Below are 22,796 nucleotides of genomic sequence, written 5' to 3'. Positions count from 1 at the left end.
AATGCCGACGTCAACGTCGACGTCGACGTAGCTGCTTAAAAAAAAAGAAAAAGATTATAATGTAGTATAATTTTGATAATGAGCCCAAGCGGCGGCAGCAGCAGCAGATAGTTCGAAGCCGGTTCGAGCGCGAGCTCGAGCGTTTACGTCCAGCATGTTGGGCTGCGCACATGTTGCAGCAACAAGTTGACTGTCGAGCATGTTGTGTTGTGTTGCTGTTCGCATGCTCCATCTTGCTCTGGCACACTTACGCATACGCAGGCAAACATAGAAGCGAGCAGTGCAGCAAGCGTGCGTGCTGTCTCGCTTGAGCTTGTTGCGCGCTCGCTTGCTCGGGTTTGAGTCTTAGATAAATGCAAATATTCAGTCGCATCACCGGGAGGGCTCTAGTAACACAATTTATTAAATTAGTTCATGTTGATTGCATTAGAGATGGACATGTGCGTATTTTTATATTTATTTTTTTTTTTGCCGCGGAATTCACTTACGTATAAATCTAATAATCTGTTGCTATTTCGCTTCACGCAGGTCATACAGGACACTCGAGGCGCAGCAGTATGCCAAAGGGCTTACGAATCTGCCGCCGCCACATCAACATCAGCAACAGCAACAGCAGCAGCAGCAGCAACAGGCGCAACAGCAGGCCGCACAGCAGCAACAGATGCATCACTCCCACCATCATCAACAGCAACAGCAACAGCAGCAACAGCAGCAGCAGCAGCAACAACAGCAGCAGCAGCAACAGCAATCGCAATCGACACGATCGGCAGCTAGCCCGCTGTCGCCTCCACGCGCTGGTCCCGGCAGCGCAACCTCAGTGGCCAACAGTTATGCCAAGTTTGCTGACGCGCCGCGTTTCATACAACAGTCGTCGGCATATAGCATTGGGATTGGTCCGGTGGCCTATAGGGATAACCACTACATGCGCATACCTCAACTGCAGGCGTCCGTGCCGGAATTTCAGCGCTCGGCGGCGCGTGCAGCGTCTGTGGCGGCGGCAGCAGCAGCCGCCGGTGGTGGTGGTGGTGGCAAGTCAAGCTCCGCTGCAGCGGCAGCAGCAGCTGGCGCTGGCTCACAGCCTGGCGGCGTGCTCGTCATGGAGACTAGTTTCCACTATCCCAATCAGCCGCAGCCTCCGAGCAGCAGCGCTGCTGCGGCACAGCAGCAACAGCAACAGCAGCAGCAGCAGCAACAAGGCAGCAATGTGCCCACCAGCAGTGGCAGCATCATGGTTGGCGGACAGCGACTCTTGTTGCCACTTCATCAGTCGATGCAGTATGCAACAAATGAATACCTGACCAATGCTACTGCCGCGGCCGTTGCAGCCGCTAATCAGCGCCAACAGCATCAACAACAGCAGCATCAACAACAACAACAGCAGCAGCAGCAGCAGCAGCAGCAGCAACAACATCAGCAGCAGCAGCATCAACAGCAGCAACATCAAGCAGCGCCAGAGCCACCGCCGGTTAGTCTTGGGCAACCTTATAAGAAGCAACGCCTGAGCGAACCCAATCACCTGCCACATCAGCAACATGCGCCACATCAGCAACAACAACAGCCGTCACAGCAGCAGCAGCAACGCGCTTCGCCCGCACATCAGCAGCCACAACAACAACAACAGCAGCAGCAACATCGCAATCATGGCGGTCATGGCAATCATGGCGCTGTGTTGCACATGTCCCCAGCAGCAACATTGCCGCCGCCGCCGCATGGAATGCAGCAGCAGCAGCAGCTGAAAGTGGAAGCATTGCCGCCACATCAGCAACATCAGCCGCATCAGCAGCAGCATCAACATCAGCATCAGCAGCAGCAACATGAGCATCGGCAGCAGCAGCAACATGAGCATCGACAGCAGCAGCATGAGCATCGGCAACATCAGCAAAGGCAACAGCAGCAGCAAGAGGAGCAACACCAACGGCATCAACAGCAGCAGCAGCAGCAACAGCAACACCAACAGCAGCAGCAAGCGTTGCATTCATCGCGTAGCTTGGCGCCACCAGCGCCACCTGCTGCAGGCCATCATATAAGCTCGGTTAGCGTCTCAGCAGCAAGCAGCAACAGTGGCAGCAACTTGGCTGCTCCAGGCCATACCGAGGCGTATCATCCGCAGGTAAGTCTAGCAGTAAATTCGCTTGAAAGCCAAGCTCATGAATCCTTTACTTTTCCAACAGGTGGAGGCCATATCGCCGACATTGCCCAGCGAGCATAGCGAGGAACGTGTGCGCAGCAACAGCAGCAGCAGCAGCAGCAATAACAACAACAACAACAACAACACTGCTAGCAGCAGCAGCAACAACAACACTGCTAGCAGCAGCAGCAACAGCAACAGCAGCAACAACAGCAGCAACAGCAGCAACAGCAGCAGCAGCAGCAATGCAGCCAAGGAGGAATTGCTTATGCAAATACAAAAGGTGGACACTGAGATCAAAAGCGCAGAGACGGCTATGGAGACGCTGCGTAAAAAGGAGAAAACGCTGCTGGATGAAGCTGCCGCTTCGGTAGCCAATGCAGCCAAACAGCAAAAGGAGGCTGCGGCAGCGGCGGCGGCGGCGGCGGCTGTGCAGCAAACGGAGACGCCGGCGACAACGCGACAGTGGTGCGATGACAAAGAATTGTCGCGTAGCATCTACGAGACAAATCGCGCCACGGCCGCTGCACAACATTCCCAGATTAGTCGCGCCTGCGGCACCGAAGAGCGGCCACGCCCCTGGCTGCCGCTCTACAATCAGCCGCTGGACGTGGAGGCAATAACGCTGCTAATCAAGCGCCATCAGACGCTCATACGCACGCCCATGCTGCAGCACATACGCAAGCTGAAGGCGGAGAGATGGGAGCACAACCAGAGTCTGGTGGAGAAGTATACCAAGGAGCAGGCCGATTGGCAGCGTCGCTGCGAGCGCGCCGAGGGCAGCGCCAAGCGCAAGGCGCGCGAGGCAAAGAATCGCGAATTCTTTGAAAAGGTTTTCACGGAGCTGCGCAAGCAGCGCGAGGACAAGGAGCGCTTCAATCGCGTCGGCTCGCGCATCAAGTCCGAGGCGGATCTCGAGGAGATTATGGATGGCCTGCAGGAGCAGGCGTTGGAGGATAAAAAGATGCGCAGCTATGCCGTTATACCGCCGCTAATGTACGATGCGCGCCAGCGACGCTGCGCCTACTACAATGAGAATGGACGCATCGAGGACATGGTGACGGAGCATGAGGAGCGCAAGGCTCTGAATCTATGGACCGCTGGCGAAAAGGAAACGTTCAAGGAGAAGTATCTGCAGCATCCGAAGAACTTTGGCGCCATTGCCGCCAGCCTGGACCGCAAGTCGCCGCAGGACTGCGTCCGCTACTACTACCTCAGCAAAAAGAGCGAGAACTACAAGCAGCTGCTCCGCAAGTCGCGCCAGCGCACGCGCAGCAGCCGCAATCCGGCCAAGGCGCAGGCCCAGCAGCCGCAGTGCATCATCGATTCGCTGACGACGGGCGTCACCACGCGCCTGCAGCGCGAGCAGCAGCAAAAGTCCGGCACACGCTCCAGCGCCAATGCGGAGCGTGAACGCGCCGCCGAGCGTGCCGCTGAGCGTGAGCGCGTTGCCGAGAAGGCAGCCGTTGATGCTGCCAAGGCGGCGGAGTGTGCAGCGGAGAAGGCAAGTGCAGTGAGCAAAGCAGCGGAAGCGGCCAGCGAGAAGCAGCAGGCCAAAGGAGCAGCGCCGTCAACGTCGGCGGCGGCAGCGGCAGCAGCAGCGACTGCCACTGGCATTAGTGCCGATAAGACAGATGCCTCAAAGGCGTCAAGTCAAACGGAAAAGAATGCCACAGCAGCAGCAACAACAGCAGCAGCAGCAGCAACAGCAACAGCAACAGCTACAGCAACAACAAGCGTTGCTGCTGGCGTCGAGATCTCAGCAGCGGGCAGTGAAGTCAAAGGCAAAGCCACGGACGAGCAGAAAAAATCAGCAACAGCAGCACCAACAGTCACAACAACAGTAACAACTACAACAGCAGCAGCAGCAGCAGCAGCAACGCCCACAGCAAAGGCAGCAGCAGCAGCAGCTAGTGAAGCAACAAGCACGCGAGGCACGCCCAAGGCGTCCAAGTCGCTTGGCCAAAATGCACATAACGATGGCGTTGCTGACGTCAACAAACCCACAGAGGCACCTACGGAATCAAAGCAGAAGCAAAAGCAATTGGAGAAGAGCAGCGCATTGGGTAAGCTAAGCTCAAATTAGCTAAAAACGCAATTAATTAATTTTTATATTTAGCAGCAATATCAACCGCAGCAGCAGCAACAACAACAACAACAACAGCAGCAGCAGCCTCAACAACAACAACAACAGCAGCAGCAGCAGCAGCAGCTGCGTCGCCTGCAGTTAGCGTTGCTCTTAATGGTTTTAAACCTGGTTACCAGAGCGTTGTTATGGCTAATGTCAAAGCGCAAGTGTTGCAAGAAACTAATGCAGCCGCAACGCCAACAACAACAACAGCAGCAGCAGCAGCGTCGGCAGCAGCAGCGTCGGCAGCAGCAACAATTGCAGGCGATAAAATCGTCCAGGCAACGTCAACAACTGTTGCTGCAGGCAGCTTTGTGGCGCCACCCAATGCTGCTGCAGCAGCAGCGCCCACGGAGTCACACAATACGCTAACAACAGCCACAACGGCGGGCAATTATCTGGGACAGAAGCTTAAGGCTGCTCAAGTGGAGGGTCTGGGCGCAGGCAATGAGTTGCTCACGGATGTTGGGTGAGTTGGAATTCTGCGAAAAGTATGCAAAATATTTATTTCTATTCTACACCCACTCTCTCTCCCACACACACACACACACACAGCGATGCTAAGAAGACGCGCTATGAGTTGTTGGCGGCTACTAACAATGCCATAAGTAGCAAAAATACAAACAACAACAATAACAACAACAACAACAATGGCAGCAGCAATAACAACAGCGTCAGCAGCAAGCTCAATAGCAAGGAGTTGAACAATCAAATCTCATCCATCGGTAAGTGCAGTCGTGTCCTTGCTGCAAGTGCGGATGCTTTTACTTTTTGCCTGCCAGCGGAACTAAAAAATTTCCAAGTGAAAAGTGTTAAGCAACAATTGTGCGCATTATTATTAAAACTGATGTTTTTTTTTTGTTTTTTGGTTTATTTAGCATCCAGTGGTGCAGCAGCAGCAGCAACAACAACAAATACAACGGCCACGGCCACAAATATTAACATAACATCCGCTATGGACGATGGAAAGGGCCTACTGGGCAGCTCCGAGGTTCTTGCATTGGATGGCAAGGGTAAGTGTCTTTGCTATAATTTCAATACACAAACTTTGACTTTCCATTTTGAGCTTTCAAGCTTCTAGCTTCAAGCCCCTGCAAGTTTAACAACTGCATTTGTTGCAAGCTTTAAGCTGCATCCTGTTTTGTGCCCAATGAATATTTCATATATCAGCATCAGATTGCCTCAAGTCAAGCTCGAGAGCTTGACGCCGCTTCCACTCGAAAGCCCAAAGAGTTGCCCGCTCTGTTTGTTTGCCTCTCCTCCCCTCCCACCGCTCCATTTCTCACCCTCTCTCTCTTGCTTTTTAGTTTGCTCTGGCTGTCATCTCCCTGGCGAGTTAATTAAACTCAATTAAATTAAAATTTTTGTAAACGTCTTTTTTATTATGCAAGTGATTTAATTTAATAATTAAATTGCCGTTACGTTTGTTTGCATTAACTGACTGACAGCCATCCACCCACCCACCCCATTTCAACCCAACATTCCAACCCTGTTTGATTGTATCCTTCGTAAGCGTCTTTAACTAGCAGCGCCTAGCTTGAATATAAATCATCATTTTCTATCGTCTTGCTGCTTAGCATTGATATCGATATCAATATCAATTGGCACTGCAATTGCAGGTATTACATTTGACAATCGATAATCTATGGCTTAGCCTTAAAATTAAACTCTTGAGAAATTTTGGGCTTCTATTGATTGCTTGCCTCAATATATTATGGCTGCCATGTTGTCTTATCGATAACACAATACAACAATCTATTAAAATCGATAAAAAAAAGTATTTTGATATCTATTAAATCACAAGCGCAAATATTATTTCACCGAATATCGATAATTTATTACAACAATCGATTGACGTATCGATAACTATCAGAACAATCGATTGAAAATTCAAAAATAATTTTAATTTCTATCAAATCACAGGCACAAATATAAATTCTTATATTATCGATAACTCATTACAACAAACGATACAAATAATTTGTTGAATACTGAAATGGTTAAATCGATTATATTAATGTTTTGAATTTTCTGCAAATCCAAAAATATTTTTAATTTATCGGCGCTCAGTTTGCAACATTTTTTCACTTCGATAAACGATAACGTATATTGTTATTTTTATGAATTATTGAAAATGCATAACTTATGCAATTAGTAGCTTTGCCTTTATTTAGTTTTATATAGAGTGACAAAAAAAAAATGTTTCAGTGTGTGTGTGTGTGTTATGGGTTAATAAATTCGTTTGCTTGCTTGGGTTAAGCTTTAGACTTGGGGCGCATCCAATGCAGTTGCAGTTGCAGTTTCGCGTTTAATGATGCTGCTGTTGTTGCTGTTGCTGCTGCTGCTGCTAGACGAATTGTTGTTGTTGTTGCTGTTGGTGTTGCTCTGGGCTTCCAGCTCATCGGCATGACACAATTTGCGATGCTTGTGAACAAAATAGTAGCTAGGAAATTTGCTGCCGCAAGTTTTGCAAGGATAATACTGCACATTCATATCCAAAGGACGCACCTCACGTCGCAGCAGCGCAACAGCGCTAAGCGGTGCATCAGCAACAGCAACAGCAGCAGCAGCAGCCACAGTAGTTGCTGTTGTTGTTGCTGTTGCTGCTGCTGCTGCTGTAACTGTAGCTGGCTCGCTTAGCAGCAACTCATTGCTGGGCGAGCGTTGCGTCTCGGCCAGCTTCTTGTCCAAGCTAAGCGGATTGAGATGACGCTTGGCGTGCTTCTGATAACAATATTGCGATTTAAATGTGTGTTTGCAATAAACGCAGACAAAGAGCTCAGCATGCGCTTGTTTGCGTGTTGCACCAGTTGCTGTTGCTGCTGCTGCTGCTGTTGCTGTTGTTGCTGTTGTTGTTGTTGCAACTGTTGTTGACACGCTGCTGTTTTCATTTTGCTGCTGCTGCTGTTGTTGCTGTTGCTGCTGCTGTTGCTGCTGGCGCTGCTGGCTGCTAATAGCACGCGCCATTTGCTGGTGAAATGAGTAGCTAACGCTTTGCTGCGTGCGCTGCTGCTCCAGCGCCAACTGTTGTCCACTCTCTACAAGCTCCGGCTTATGGCCATAGGCAGTGTTTAGAATGCGTCTAAAGCGCACGGGTCCATCGCAGCTGGCAACATCGATAATGAATTTGGCTGCTGGTGTTGCAGTTTCCAATTGCACAGTGGCTGCTGTTGCTGTTGCTGGCGCTTTGGCTGCTGGCGTGTTGCTTTTGTTGTTGCGGCGTGTTGTCAATTTTTTGGCAGCGCGTATGCTTAGCTTGTTGCTAGTTGTTGCTGTGGCAGCAATTGTTGCTGCTGCTGCTGCTGCTGCTGCAGGCGGCGGTGTTGCAGCTTTAGGCTCTAGGCGTTCAATATTTAAGCTGCTGGCTGCGCTGCTGCTGGCCAAGGAGCTGACCACAGACACATTGCAGTCCTCCTCGGCATCCAGTTCATTATCTGTGGCCGTATTGCTGTCAATAAACACTTCAATGTCCTCTTCATCTTCCTGCAGCGCCGCTGCCGGCTCCGGCTCAAGCAGCGGCAGCGCTGGCACATAAGTTGCCACAGCTGCTGGCGCTGGTGGTGGTGCTGGTGCTGGTGGTGCTGGTAGTGCTGGTGGCGCTGGCAAGTAGCCAAAGTGCGGCAAGCTTGCCTTGCTGGCAATGGGGCGTATGATTTTGTTGCTGCTGCTGCTGCCAACAGCAGTCAATTGCAGCTGTGCCAATGGATTGCCGCTTAGGTAGCCATCGCTTTGAGCGCGCGCCAAGAACGAGCGACAGATTTCTAGCGCGCGTGGCATATGCAACACATGCGTGGCCAGCAGCACTGCAAATATATTCTCCACATTCAAGTCCAAGTAGCCGGTGTACATATATGTGAGCAGCGGTGCAAATTGCTCAGCGGTTACATTGCCCAAGTATAGCAGCAATTCGCCGCCAGCAGCAGCAGCCGCAGCTGCAGTGCCAGCAACTGTTGTTGCTGCTGTGCCGACGCCGCCGACAGCAACTGTTGCCGCCTCATCTAGTCTTATAGCGGAGCGTAGATAGCCACTATGCATGCCCAGCACTAAAGCGTGCGCCACAAAGCGCACACTGCTGGGCGCTGGACCCACTTCGAGTATCACATCCGGCGGCGTTGACATGACGCCGCCAACGCCAGCAACACTCAACACTGAGCTGGCCAAGCGATTGCTGCTGCTCGTGTTGCTGCTGCTGCTGCTACCCGTTAGCCAGTTGGTAAACATTTCAACAACAATCAAAAAAAAAAAAAAAAATATATACAAAAAAATTGCTTTTGATTATTGCGCGTAATCAAATCTTTGCGTTGAAATCTTTAGATGCGTCACGTGTGTAACTCGAATTCAAACTGATGACCGCCTCGTGGCGTTCAGCGCGTTTTATAGCCAACAGCCCAAACAGTCAAGTGAGTCCAAAACCAAGGGTGTGTGTCTGTGTGTGTGTGTGGCACTGTCAGCTGTGTGCATGTCCTTCGGCTGCTGTTTGCTGCGCATTCGTTCGTCAGCCTCGGCTGCTGCTGCTGACGAGTCCTTTTGAGCTTTGGTTTGGCAGTTTGCTGCGTTTTGTTTGTTGTCGGCTTGCGTCTGTTTAATTGGTTTGTGATTCGTTTATTATTGCAGCAGCAGCTTCTTCTTCTTCTTCTTCTGCTGCTCCCTTTTCTTGTTGTTTGGCAAATTAGCAATCAACTTGCATAAATCGTTGCCTACTTTTGAGCGTCCCCCCCAAAGTAAATACAAATTTAATATACTTGGCATATTTTATGCTGTCTAAAAACAAATTCAAATATATTTTCTGCATATCAATGTAGATTTTAATTAAATTCTTGACTTCTTATTGACAAATCAAGCGCGTGATTTTGCTATTTGCTGTCAAAAGCAGCAGCAGTAGCAAATACAGTTAGTTAGTCTTAGTTTCTCTGGCTTTGTGCTTAATACAAAAAAAAAAAAGCAGCAGCTACGCTGCACTACCCCCCACCCCACCCGTTGCCTAGACAAATATATAGACTTTAGTCTACACTCTAAAAGCGGCGCTTTAATCGACTTAATTGATTTGTGGGCATTACCAGAGCGCACGTATTTACATACACATATACATATGTTGATTTTGTGTGCGTGTGTGTGTGTGTGTGTTTGCTTATGTGTATGCGGCTACTTTAGCTACCTAACTATGTGTGCTGCTTGTCTATTAGCTTAATCTGAGTTACACTAACCATAAAAAGAGAGCGTGCGTTTTTTTCTGTTGCTTAGGCGCGTAGTTCAAGATTCGCTGCTAAGCTCAAGACTCAACAAAATTGAATTTTACAATTGAATAAATTAAATTTTCACCTACTGCAGAGGCAATTTCGAGAGACAATAGCATAGAATGCTATTTTATATATAAAAATATATATTTTTTGAGTCATATAATGTGTATATTGCATAAATGACTCAAAACGCAAACAATTTAATTTACTAATTAATAGGAATTGAGCTAGAAAATAAATTCAAGCGTGCCCCAAAAACTATGCTACAAATTTGTCAATAGCCCTAACTGCTTGTCAGTGTATACAAGCTGTCAATGTATTTCCATGTGTGTGTGTTATTTTACTTCATTTTTCTAAGATTTCTATCGAGAGCATATTTGTAGTTTTATTTGTGGCCTTACGTTTATTTGTGTGGTTTTCGTTGTGCTGTGCATTTTGGACATTTGGTTTTGGCTTTGGCTTTTAATTACCGCTGTTTGCTGATCGGTTTTATTTGTTAAACACAGCCCCCCAAGGCGGCCCTCTGTGCTATTTGCTATGTGACAAATTTGTCAAAAAAAAAAAAATAGAAGATAGAGCAGCAATAAAAGCAACAAAAAGAAAGGCACATGTTTGAGCTTTTGGACATTTGAGTTGAGATATGGTCAATCGGTCAGTTTGGTGGCTACACTTTTTTCACTAGCTAATTTAATTAACTTATAGCTCTCGTTGTTGTTGTTGTTGTTGTTGCTGCAACTGATGTTTGTCATGTCGATTTAACTTCAATCAAGCGTTAACAATTTTAATTAAATTATTTCGAAATGTAATTATAAATGTGCGCCATGCATAAATTGTGTTATTCATTTATTTAGCATTCAACTGCCCCCAATAGCCATAAAAAGCAACAACAACAATTGCAACAAAATCTGCTGCTGCAGCTTGTCGGTTGTCGAGTTCTTCCAATATTCTGAATAAATAATCACAACGTAGGCAAAAAAATAAATTTCATAAATTGGCAGCAGAGCGCATCAAAAAAAAGAAAAAAAAAAGAGTTTTTTAAAAGGGAAATGGCAACTGTAAAACATGACAACAATTGACACACACACACACACACACAGAGATGCATTGACACAGACGTGGAGATCTGTGAGCTTTACGCCGTGTTGTTGTCGTCGTCAATCTGTCACAGTTGTTAAATGCTGCATTAATCCCCCAAGCGTCTGCCTGCGTGTGGTGTTATTATCCTTTACTTATACCCACACACACACACATACACACATAAGTGCACATGCCTGTGTGTGTGTGTGTGTGTGTGTGCTGCTTATGTATTTTAATTATCGTTTGCCCTTTATTATAATTGAGCTGTATGGCGTGTGGGCTATAGTTGCTATCATAGTCGACATGTATCGATAAATTGCGCAGATAACAAAAGTCAAAAAACAACAATAATGCGTGTTAATTGCGATTGTTATCGATAATTGTTAATAGTAATCGCTGCAATCGTTTGATTAATTAGTGTGACAATATTTTACTTCATTACATGTGTCGACAAATTTGCGCTGTTATCGCTTAAGTCCTTACAATACACAATTAATATGGGATCGATATGTGATCGATATTTTACGAAATTGCATATTTTCAACTATGAAATGTATCAATAAATTTAACAGACAGCAGTAGCGTAGTCATTTGCACTTGTTATCGATAAATGTTAATATTCATCGTTTGCAACACACTTGATTAATATGAAAGTGAAATAATTGATCGATAGCTGAAAGAATATTTTACTAAATTGTATAATGTGGATAGTCGAAGTGTATAGATAAATTACACAGACATCAGTCGTAATCGTAGTCACTAGCGCTTGTCGTCGATATGTGTTAATATTAATCGATTGCTATACAATTTATTAATATGTGCTTAAAATATGTGCTCAATAGCTAAAAGAATATTTTATTAAATTGTATATTGTGAATTATAGTTACTATAAATACTATCGATAAATTGTGCAGAAAGAAGTCGTGCTCATTTGCGCTTTTTATCGATAAATGGTAATATTCATCGATTGATAGACAGCGAATAAAATAAGTGATCAATGAGTCGGCAGCATATTTTACTTAATTGCGATAATATGCCCACTGTGCCCAATACATCAAACTGCAATTCAATTCAATTAACGCCACGCTTAAAAGCTTTGAGCAATTAGCTTGCAACTGTCTCGCTTGCACAATTCACTCAATTGTTCTCTCTCTCTTTCTCTCTCGGTCGCTTCGTTGGGCGCAAAGAGGAGACAAACAATTTTGCTGATCTTTGCAGTAAGTTGCCAAATTGCCTGCCAGCAGCCAATCGAGCGACTGCAACACACACACACACACACACACATATGCAGCTGTCAACTGTTGGCTTTTGTCTTACACACACACACACAGACACATTGATACGCACATATGCTGGTAAAACTGCTGTTGGGCCTTTTTGGTCATGTTGACAAGCAGCCGCTGCTCCATAGCCCCCAATCATATTGAGCCGCATTCGCCCCTCCCCCCCCTGTCCTGCTATACGCCCATGTCATTTAGCTTATCCCAGTTGGATTTAACTGTTTGTACTGAGGCAGAGACGGCGGCCCCCAGAGCTTCAGCCAACGCACGTGTTGCCCACCTGAACATTTCCGCAGCCATTTCCCCATTTTGCATTTTCCATTTGCTCTTTGCGTGTGTGTGTGTGTGTGTGTAACGGGAAACCTTTTATGACAATTAAAACATAATTGACGGTCAACATTAATAAACCAGGCAACTGGCAAACACACAGAACACAGCAGCAAGCAACAAAAGTAAAAATAAAAAGCAAATAAAAAAATAAATAAAAAGAGTCCCAGCCATGTTACTGCGAGTGTGCAACAAATGAATTTTGGCTTTTGCTTTTGTTGCTAACAAGATTGCAATTGAACTATCAGTTGGGCCAGGGGCTTAGCACAAAATGAAGAGCGAAAGAGAGAGAGAGAGAGAGAGAGAGAGAGAGGTAGAGCCAAAGGACACAGTAACTAATCCCGCCCACAACAGTGACTTTACTCAAATCAACAACCATTTACTGTTAGTTAAAAATTCTTTTTGTGCCCACACACACACACACACACACACCCAACAATAAAAACAGAAAGAAAATTAAGCGCACTAAAATTTAGAAGCAGCTAAAAACTAAATTTGAAAGCTTTTTTGGCTGTAAGAATATTGAATTAACACTAAAAATATTTGCAAGCTTAAATGCTTTAATTTGGCTAAGCATAAACAAGAAGAGTAACAGCTTTTGTTGTTGTTTTTATAAATGAAAAAGTTAATGTTGATGATGCTTTGCGCATTTCGAGTTAAGTCATGGCCAAATAGCAACTTTATGTAAAGTTAACGAAACGCGCAAATGCCAATTGATGATTATGAAGGGAGAGATGAGTGGCTGCGAGTTTGTGGCATGTGTGTGTGTGTGTGTGTGTGTTTGACTAAAACCCCGCAATGCAATTTTTGATGGCTGCCATCATGGCGGGGGCTGTCAAAAGCGCGCGCACAAAAGTATGCAATGTTTGCCAGCAGCTTAGCAAAGCGCGCCCGCACACACACACACACATACGTATAGTCGACAGTCGTAAGCGACTGCTTATGAAATTTTGAACAAAATTGAAATTACGCTAATTGTTTGGGCCCAAGCAGCAGCAGCAATAATACCAACAACAATATGCTGAAGCAAGTGTTGGTTGCATGTGGCACACACACACACAGACACACACTCCAAAAGGCAAAAACAATTAGCGAATTTGATGCGCAAATCCTCGTTACAAATGGCTTGTTAGAGGTTAGCGTGGGTATGAATTGGGTGGGGTGTGGGTTAGTGGGGGGTGTGTGCTGTTCCAATTTGGGAATGCGCTGCAGCAGTCAACGTTTGCAGTTGCAGCTAATTAATAGACTTACTCGCTAGTCGCACCATCTCACGCTTGCTTTGCGCTTCCCGAATCTACCCGCTCTCTCTCTCTCTCTCTCTCTCTCTCTCTCTCTGAAGTCGGAAATTCGCGTTTTCGCGTCCAGTTTCATTTGCCAGCTATGTGTGTAGCATGTTGTCAGCCATTGCCGCCCAGCACACTTGTCTGTGTATGTTGTGTTTGCTAATTAGTAAATCATAATTACTCACTTACATTTGCTCATTTACCCAATTCCCTTAACCCAGCAGCTAACGGCACTCTAAACATACGCATATTGCAGCGGACGAAAGTGGGAGGCAATATAGCCACCCAACCCCACCCCAGATAGAGACGAGTGTTGTCTGAAATTAAGCTAGATGTTGAGTAAAAATAAAGCAAGAATTAGAAAAAATAATTGCAATTATTATTCATCAATTTGTTAATTTAAATCAACATTTACATAGAATTATTTATTTCGTTTTGCTTATAGCTATTTTACTTGCCATATCTAGCCTGAAATAAGCTAATACTGCCAGCACTGTTGCTGTGAGTATTTTGGATTACAGAAATACACTAGAGCATAGCCCTTAATGAGTAGTAAAATTTTGTAACAAATTTATAATTTACTTGAAAAAGTTTAATTGTTGCGAAGGCATTAAACACTCAAGCGCAACTTAGCTGCCAATAGAGTTCGATCTATCGAGCTCAGCTGACTTGTGTGGCGGCATGTTCGATAACAGTGCGATCAAAAGTGCGCATAGCTATTTTTTCAAGTGCAGGCGCTAACAAACTAATTACTAACTTAAACTACGAAACTCGATAAATGAAAGCTGCGCTACACAAACAAAAGCTACACACACACACAGACACAGACACAAGCATGCATGCATACATATGCAGACACTGACTGCGAACAGCTTGTGCGCTTGGTAAGCTAATTATGTGAATATTGAGCGTTTGTGCAAGGCCTCATGGCTGGCTGTTTACTCTTTTTGGTGGGTGGGACGGGGGGCGCGCGGCTCTGCTACTCAGTGCAGTCAATGTGTCGTTACGCTTTTGCTTACATATGTAATTAAATTGCTCAATTAAAATTGCACACCCTTTTGATTATCGCTGGCGTAGTTTTGACTTCTCGCATGTGTCTGCTGTAAATCGTTTGCCGACTGCGCAAACTTTCTAAAGTTCTGGCAACTCCTCGCAAATTGAAGAATAATTATAATAATGTTAATGATGTTTAATAAGGTTACCAGTCAGGCCACAAAATTAAACAAATGGGGGTGGGGTGGTATGAAGAAAAAAATTAAATAAATTTTGAAGCTGCTTTTGTGCTATGGAGGACCTAGCTGCTGGACCTGGACCTGGACCAAGCGTCGCTGCCGCCGCTTCCCACTCGCTGCTTTCTTGCTCGTTGGTCGCGCGTGCTGCCTGCCGCTGTTAAATCAACACCATTTCGTAAATTAAAAGTGCCAAACGAAGCGATGCCAAACAGTGCAGCAGGCAGCAGAACATTCATATTAACTGTATTTACAATTATACAAACGTACAGCAGCAGCAGCAGCAGCAGAGAGAGAGAGAGAGACATACAAAGCCTTAAGCGTCTGGCTTCGCTGCTTGCGCACACACACACACAGAGAGACAGACAAACAGTCGCTCTCGATCTCGCGTTTGTACATGTGTTTATAAGAGAGACAACGTCACACAGTTTGTCTCTCTCGCCATTTAATGCATGCACATAATTCCTTTTGGCTGCTGCTTCTGCTCTTTGATGTTTGCACAAGTGTTACTTTGGCAGCTGCGCTGCTGACTGCGCTGCCTGTTACTCTTTGCTTTACTGTTACTGCTGCTGCTGCTGCTGCTGTCTTTTGCTTACGCAAGTTTTTCTGACATGGCAAATTCCCAATGGTGCTAATTAGCGGTGGACGTTGCCGACTTTGCGGCGCAGCAGCGTATATTTTTTAATTGGCCCAAACATCAAGCTGCTGCTGCTGTTGCTTGCTAGCCAAAATTTGATTGAATATAACAGCAGCAGCAGCAGCAGCAGCATTGAAACTTTTGAACTCACATCGCTTAGCTTGATTATATTCTTAGCTGTCTATCGCTTGGCAATTGTCTAATTGAAAGTTAAATAATGTTTTGCTGCATTCGCACAAACTGTGAACTCCTAGCTCTATCGCTTGCTCTCAACCTGTTCAACCTGAGGTTAATTTCTGTTTGAATTGCCTTACAACTATTTGCAGTTGCATAAAATTTAATTGCAAAAGACAAAGCATTTTGCTTTAGTAGGTCATCAGTTTGAAGAACAGACTGCATACGCAATAAGTCAATTTTATACACACACACACACACACACACGCACGCACATGTGTGTTTGTGTGTATGTGTGTGCTTCCCCTCATGCTATGCAGCAATATTTACTCTTTGTACTTGCAAAAGAAATTGTACTAATGGAATTATTTCCTGTGTTGCCTGGTTGGCGTTTTTGCTTTTTATTTTTCTGTCTTCAAGCGCGCCACAATTTTGCTTTGTTCTGTTTGTCGTATGAGATTTACTATATACACTAAACCCAACAGCGATCAAGAGCTATAACTTGCATGATAGAGAGAGAGAGCGAATCAGTTCGCATAATAAGCTCGAGCTATAACAATTACTTTACATTGTTGTCATAGTTTATTCCATAGGGTATTCAATAGTCGTCTATGCTTTGTTTGCTTCTTTTTTTTTTTTACATTTATTTTATACATATTTTTTTGCTTACTTTTCAACACTGTGCAAATAACTCAATGCCAATGCCTTGCTCTTGCTCTTGCTCTGGCAGTAACCACTGTTACTCTCTGTTCTACGTGTTTCATCTTTTGTTGGCTCTCGCTCTGGCTTGCAATTTCCTTGGCATTCGTCGTCATCATCATCATTGCCTGGAAATCAAAGCAAAGAAAGGCAAACGCCGTTGCCGCCGTCGTAAAAACTTTTTTGTTTTCTTTTGTAGCGAGGGGGGTGGGTGGTCCAGGCCAGGCGCTTCAAATAATTTTTTTACTGATTGAATTATTAATAAAATTGATCGAAATGCAAAGAGAGGCAAACGCTGCTGGTCAACAAAAATAATGTTGATTGAATTAAGTACTTTAAAGCACATTCCGCTGAGAGTGTGTGAAAGAGAGAGAGAGAGAGAGAGCATACGCATTTGTAGAATTTTTATTGATATTAAAATGCCAAGAAGTGTGCTATGAAATTTTTTTGTTCGCCGCAGTTGCTGCGTCAATTGTTTGTTTGCTTTTGCGGTTTGAGTTTGATGAAGAAACATTTAATTAACACAAATTTCCATTAATATGTATTAATTACAGTTGACTTAATTTTTTGGTAAATTGACGCAGCAACAACAAAAGCAAACAAAACTGACAGCCAGAGAGCCAAATGCTAATTGCATTGCATGCGAGACAGCAATATTATCAGTGCTCTCGCTCACACACACACAGCCGACAAATATGTCGCTTGCAATATTGCAACATTGCCAATGCAATTTACTTGTATTAAATATTTTCGCTTGCCGCCGATATGCAAATTAAGCAATAAAGCAATTGCTGCTAATATTGTTTTATTTTTTCGCTCTCTATAAATTTTTTTGGGGCAACCCGCAATGCGAAAAAAAGCGAAAGCTGCCGCATCAACAAACTGTTGACCACGAGCATTTTGTGTGTGTGTGTGTGTGTGTTTTTTTTTTTGGTTGCTGCCCCATGCTTAAGGCTGCTGGTGGGGCTGGTGGCATGCACTTCCCGTGCGGCGCGTATGCCACCAAAGTGCATTAAATATTTACATAAAATTTTTGTAAAATCAAAAATTAAATAACAATAATAAAATGAAATAAAGCGCGCTGATTGATGCGCACACACGGCCGCTGGACTGACCGAACCACCGAACCAGCGAACCAGCGAACCACCCAGCAGACCAATGGGCTTTTTATTAATTAATTTAATACCATTGCTGAACCACCCACCACCCGGCTGACTGTTTTTTACACTGTCGTGTGTATTTTTTTTATTACTATTTTATTTATATTAAATATTTATTTTGCAGTTCTATTTAATTTGCAATTTATAATTGCATTTTGATTAAGCGCGCACAGCAAATGAAATTGCCCTTTTAGCTGATGAATGAGTAAACGAAAAATACAAAAGAGTGTGTTATCGATAACACTGATCAGCTGTGCTTAACGCCAATGCAATGCAATTGTTGGCATCAGAGTTGGTTGCGACTCTCGTCACTTCCATTAAGCAAAAGCTGCGCCCACCCCACCCCGCGCAACAATCAAAATTAAAATGAGTGCTTTATTAAAATTTAAACGCTTCACTTTGCGCAGCGTATGATAAAAAAAAAAAAAAAAAGTTATTTGTTGTTGCCTCTTTTATAACTTGTCCGGCATAAATGCGTCGCTTACGAATGAGGGCGAAGAGAGTGAGCCCGAGAGAGTGAGAGAGCGGAGCGGAGCGGGGCCGTCATTTGTTGGCTCTCTGGCTACTTTGATGTATTTTATCATATTCCATAGAGACGTTCTGGGCAAACGCACAAGCTGGAGTGGGGTGGGGTGGCAGTTTCCACCCGCTCAGTCTGAATTGCCGCTGCATTGAGTCTCGGCATGTCTCTTCTTATTTGGTCAGTGGTCGTCAGCTCATCAACGTGAAACCTTGACGTGTGTCTTTGACATTTAAACATTGATTGATTTTACTTATGTACTGCATTTATCTCCCGCTCTCTCTCTCTCTCTCTTTCGTTTGTACACTTGCTTACGTTGTTTTTTTAATTGTCCGCTATTTGCCTTCATTTTAATTACATTGATTTTGATTAACCGCAGCACATTGCAATTTTATACTTTGCTTCGCCACTCTCCCTCTCTTTCTCTCTCTCTTTCGCTCGCTGTGTCTCAGTTACGCCCTCGCTATTTGCACATCATTAAAATTGTAAAAATATTAAATGCCAAAACAAAAAACTAAGACAAACAGCAAAAATTTCCACAAGCTGTTTTTAATGCGCTGGGCGTTGATTACGCTTGTAATAAGCTTGAGTAGCATAGAAGTTTAGATGCTCTAGCTTGGCGAGCAGTCGATACTATCGATAGCATGCATTTGGATTTGTTAATAAATATTTCTAATATTTTTATTCAAATTGCAACTAACAACTAGATGCTAATTTTTCTATGAAAATTAACAAACTAGCAATCGATACTATCGATAACACTATTTTCTCTTGCATGCTATTCAAACGCAGGTAAAAAAGGTAAAAAAATTGAAATAAAATAAAATAACAAATTACACGCAACACTGCCGCCCCTTATAAAATAAATTATAAACAGCTGATTAAATACAAAAATATAATATAAAAAAATTCAAATAAAATTTAATAATTAAATATCTATCTTGCCAAACATTTGTTGAAGCCAAAATAATTTGTACTCTATAATTTACTACAATCCACGCTGTTTATAAATTCGTATATGCAATAGCTTGGCTACAATTATTATTACTTTTAATTTTATTGAAATATTCTTGAGCACCAAGGCTTCAAGGCTGCAAGGCTGCGCGACTCTGTGACCAGGACATAGATATTCAAATATTCAATTGGCTGCTCATTATTTGTTAAGTGGCTTAATGAAAACTCAAACTCGACTGAAGCGCCCAGGCAGGCAGCCAGCCAGCCAGCCCATTAAAAATTGTTTACCATTTGGCCAGAGCTACTTTAGCCTACCCCGCCCCCCCAATCCTCCGAGCTGAACATTTGTCGGTTTGGCTTTAATTAAATCGCATTTTTTTATGTGTTTGCTTAACTTGTACTCAACTCAACTCAACCCCCGCCCGTTCTCTCTCTCTCTCTCTCTCTCTATCTTACAGATAAGCTGGCGAGCTGCTTTGTGTGCAAGGCGGAGGCTTGTCCGCGCACGCGTCCGCTCAAGAAGGGGCGTGGCCAGCAGTATGCCATACCGGATGAGACGATACCAGCGGGCGCACGCGTCTGCAACAGCTGCCAATGCAAATCGGTGCGCAATCGTTATCCGAACTGTCCGCTATCCACCTGTCCCAATCCCAAGGATCGGGCGCAGCGTTTGCGCAACATACCAACGCGTCTGTTCGAGCTGCCGCCGGAGCTGCGTGATCCGTTCATGGCCGAATTCCAAATACCGCCGCATGCAACGCGCTGCTGTTCCGCCTGCCTGATGCGCATACGCCGCAAGCTCGATCCGCACATGAATCTCAACGAGGATGAGCGGCATGCAGGCGGCGCCATGAGCATGACCAGCGACGGCGACGAGACCGACGTCAGCACCAGCAGCTGCGATGAGCGCGAACCTGGCGGCTCCGATACCGCCAGCGTGGACAGTCCCGAGAATCTGCAGCGTCACAAATCGCAGCTCAACAAGCAGCAGCAGCAGCAACAACAACAGCAGCAACAGTTGGCACAACAGCATCAGCAACATTTGCAGCAACAGCTGGCGGCGCAGCAGCAGCAGCAACATTTGCCACCACAGATACATCAATTGCCGCAGCCACCGCCAGTGCCGCACAAGCATCCGCATCCACATCCACATCCGCATCCGCATACGCACTCGAATCTGCGCAATGTGGCAGATGCCTCTGGCGTGGCGCTGACCATAACGCCCACACGCAAGGGCCCGCCACATGACAACGAGCGGCTGCTGCCGCCCGCCGGACATGCGCCCAAGAAGCAAAAGACCAGCGAGGAGTACGACTCATCGGCCACGGAGACAGCCGACGAGGAGAACGAGAACTCGCCGGCGAATCGCCAGAGTCCCAAGGTGCTCTTCAATGCGGTGGCGCATGCGCAAGCCCATGCGGTTGCTTTCCATGGACACGCGCCACATGCGCATGGCAACAATGTGGCCGGCTTGCCGCCGCCGCCAGCATCAGCAGCAGCAGCAGCTGTTGTCGCTGCTCAGCAACAGCAGCAGCAGCAACAACAGCAGCAGCAGCAACCCAATGGACCCATGAGCCTGCGACGCGAGGCAGTCAACAATGTGCAGGATTGCGTCTTCTCTGTCATTGAGCGACAGCTGAAGCAGCAGCAGAAGCGACCAGAGCATGCTGCCAGCAACACGGGCAAGCAGCAGCGCAACAATGTGGAGCGCAAGGAGTTGTCCATTGTGCGCGAGTATCGGCAGGAGATGAAGCAGCCGCCGCCTGGTCACATGAGCACGCCGGAGCTGCCACATGGCACTTCAGTGCAGAAGCTTAATGCACGCCAGCAGCAGCAGCCGTCGACAATTAATTGCAGCAGCAGCGGCAGCAATAGCAACAGCAGCAACACCAACAGCAGCAGCAGCAGCAGCAGCAACAATGGCGACACGCTGGCAACGCTGTCAGTGGTTAATCCGCTGCTGAATCCAGCAGCTGCTGCAATTGCTGCAAGTGCGCATCATCATCTTGCGCTGCTGCAGCAACAGCAGCAACAACAACAGCAGCAGCAGCAGCAGCAGCAGCCCAGCTCGAGCAGCATCGATAAAGCCACCATAACGCCAGTGCCCAAGAAGAGCGCCGTCATCCCAACGTCACCCGAGACAATTATCTACAATGTGGCCAGCAGCCATGTGCCGCAGCCGCAGTCGGTGGCGCCGCCACCGTCGCATGCGCCGCATCAGCGTCTGGCGCTGCCACATCCCTCGGAGCCCGAGCCGCAAACGCTCGATCTGAGCATCAAGAAGACGCCGCGCGAGAATCACTCGCCCGCCAACAGCTCCGCCAGCGATCGGGATCGCGAACGCCATGGCCATGGCCCGCCGCCGCCCATGCAGCCCAGCAGCGCCATCAAGCACATTGTGCGCTCCTCCTCGATGTATCGCGGCGAGGCAGTGCCGCCCGGTCCGCCGCCGCCCGCCTCCACCTATCTGAGCTATCCCATGCATGGCGTCGGCGTCGTGCGCAGCGCCCCCGTCATGAGCAGCGCTCCGCCCGGCTCGCTCTATGTGCAGCCCGTCGCGCTCGGCCAGAGTCAGCTGACGCGACCCACTCCGCCGCCGCCCGCACAGCCACAAGCGCCGCCCGCACGCGGCTCCAAGCTGCCGCCCAAGCTCAGTCCACAGCAGCAGCAGCAACAGCAACAACAGCAGCAGCATCTGCAGCACTCACAGGCGCCGCCACCAGCGCAGCAGCAATCGGCGCCGCCCAACAGTGTGCAGCAGCAACAAATGGTCAAGGGCGGCTCCATTACCCATGGCACGCCCACCAACAGTGCCCAGCAGCAGCAGCAGCAGCAGATTATTGTGCATGCCGCCTCCTCCTCGCTGCTCAGTCCCAAGTACGAGAGCATGGTGCGCCAGACGCCGCCCGGCGCCTGCCCAGAGCCCGGCAAGCATGGCTCCATTACCCAGGGCACACCGCTGCATCTGCCGCCACATCATCTGGACAGCAAGCGGCCCTACGACTTCTACAAGAGTCCGCAGCGCTTGAGTCCCGCGCAGGTGCCGCCGCCGCCGCCGCAGCAGTCGTCGCCCCAAGCGCCGCCCCAGCAGCCATACGGCGTCGGCTCGCCCTATGCCCGCTCGCCCTACGGCCCCGTCGTGGAGCAGCCCTCGGTGATGAGCACGCGCCAGATTGTGATCAATGATTACATCACCTCGCAGCAGATGCAGGGACAGCAGCAGCGCAACGTGTCGCGTGGCAGCAGCAGCGGCGGCGGCGGCGGCACTGGCGCCGGCTCCGGGTCGGACAAGGAGTCGCCGTCGCCCAGGAACAGCGTCAGTGGCAGCTCCGCGGTCTATGCCTATGAGAAGGAGCCGCCGCCGCAGCCGCGTGGGCGTGCCGACTACTCGAGTCGCGTCTCGCCAGCCGATCACGCCAACAGGTAAGCGCACAATCGATAGCGAAAGCGATAACGATAACTAGTGAACAGTGATTTAGCTATAAATAGCTAAAATTATTACATTCTATTATAAATTTAATTAATTTAAAAAACTGATACTTAGCAATTATACTAAATTATTATTATTTAATTAAATAAATAAAAAATAAAATAACACATATAAATGAATAAATAATAACTATAGCTACGATATATCAGAAGCCAATACAAAAGAAAAGGTAGAATAATTATAATTTGTATGTATTAAAAAATTTATATTTTATATATTTTTTATTTGCTCTGCCTAAAATAAGTTTAAAATCTTATATATTAATATATTTATATATTAATTATTTGCATTTTGCAGCACGCCCAGTCCACATCGCACGCCGCCGCCGCAGCGCCAGGGCGTCATCCAGCGGCACAACACGGGATCGAAGCCGCCATCGCCAGCAGCACCGCCGCCGCCCAGTCGCATGCACATCGGTGCGCCCTACAACTATCCGCCAGGTAAGCTGGAGCTGGAGCAACTGCAGCCAGAGC

The 22,796-nt window shown here is 46.7% G+C and overlaps 2 protein-coding genes across 2 annotated transcripts in view; one reads left to right on the top strand and one right to left on the bottom strand.

Annotated features, from left to right (window-relative positions):
* LOC108605069 overlaps positions 1-22,796 on the top strand; it is a 41,485-nt gene that overhangs the window by 15,970 nt on the left and 2,719 nt on the right. Inside the window, 9 exon segments of the mRNA XM_033294595.1 lie at positions 529-1,752; positions 1,885-2,110; positions 2,172-2,232; positions 2,380-4,194; positions 4,248-4,725; positions 4,812-4,981; positions 5,135-5,269; positions 19,292-22,256; positions 22,621-22,763. Of these exon segments, the coding sequence (XP_033150486.1) occupies positions 529-1,752; positions 1,885-2,110; positions 2,172-2,232; positions 2,380-4,194; positions 4,248-4,725; positions 4,812-4,981; positions 5,135-5,269; positions 19,292-22,256; positions 22,621-22,763 (7,217 nt within the window).
* LOC117134955 (myb-like protein Q) lies at positions 6,374-9,009 on the bottom strand. Its single transcript, XM_033294593.1, has one exon. It carries the CDS (start codon positions 8,475-8,477, stop codon positions 6,519-6,521), a length of 1,959 nt encoding a protein of 652 aa, XP_033150484.1. The 5' UTR covers positions 8,478-9,009; the 3' UTR covers positions 6,374-6,518.

The sequence above is a fragment of the Drosophila busckii genome, chromosome X (assembly GCF_011750605.1).
Source record: "Drosophila busckii strain San Diego stock center, stock number 13000-0081.31 chromosome X, ASM1175060v1, whole genome shotgun sequence".
Classification (NCBI taxonomy): domain Eukaryota; kingdom Metazoa; phylum Arthropoda; class Insecta; order Diptera; family Drosophilidae; genus Drosophila; species Drosophila busckii.
This window is presented reverse-complemented; position numbering and strand designations above follow the sequence as displayed.

Excerpts from the sequence above, each read along its gene's own strand:
- LOC117134955 (XM_033294593.1), bottom strand. The coding sequence starts at position 8,477 with ATGTTTACCAACTGGCTAACGGGTAGCAGCAGCAGCAGCAACACGAGC.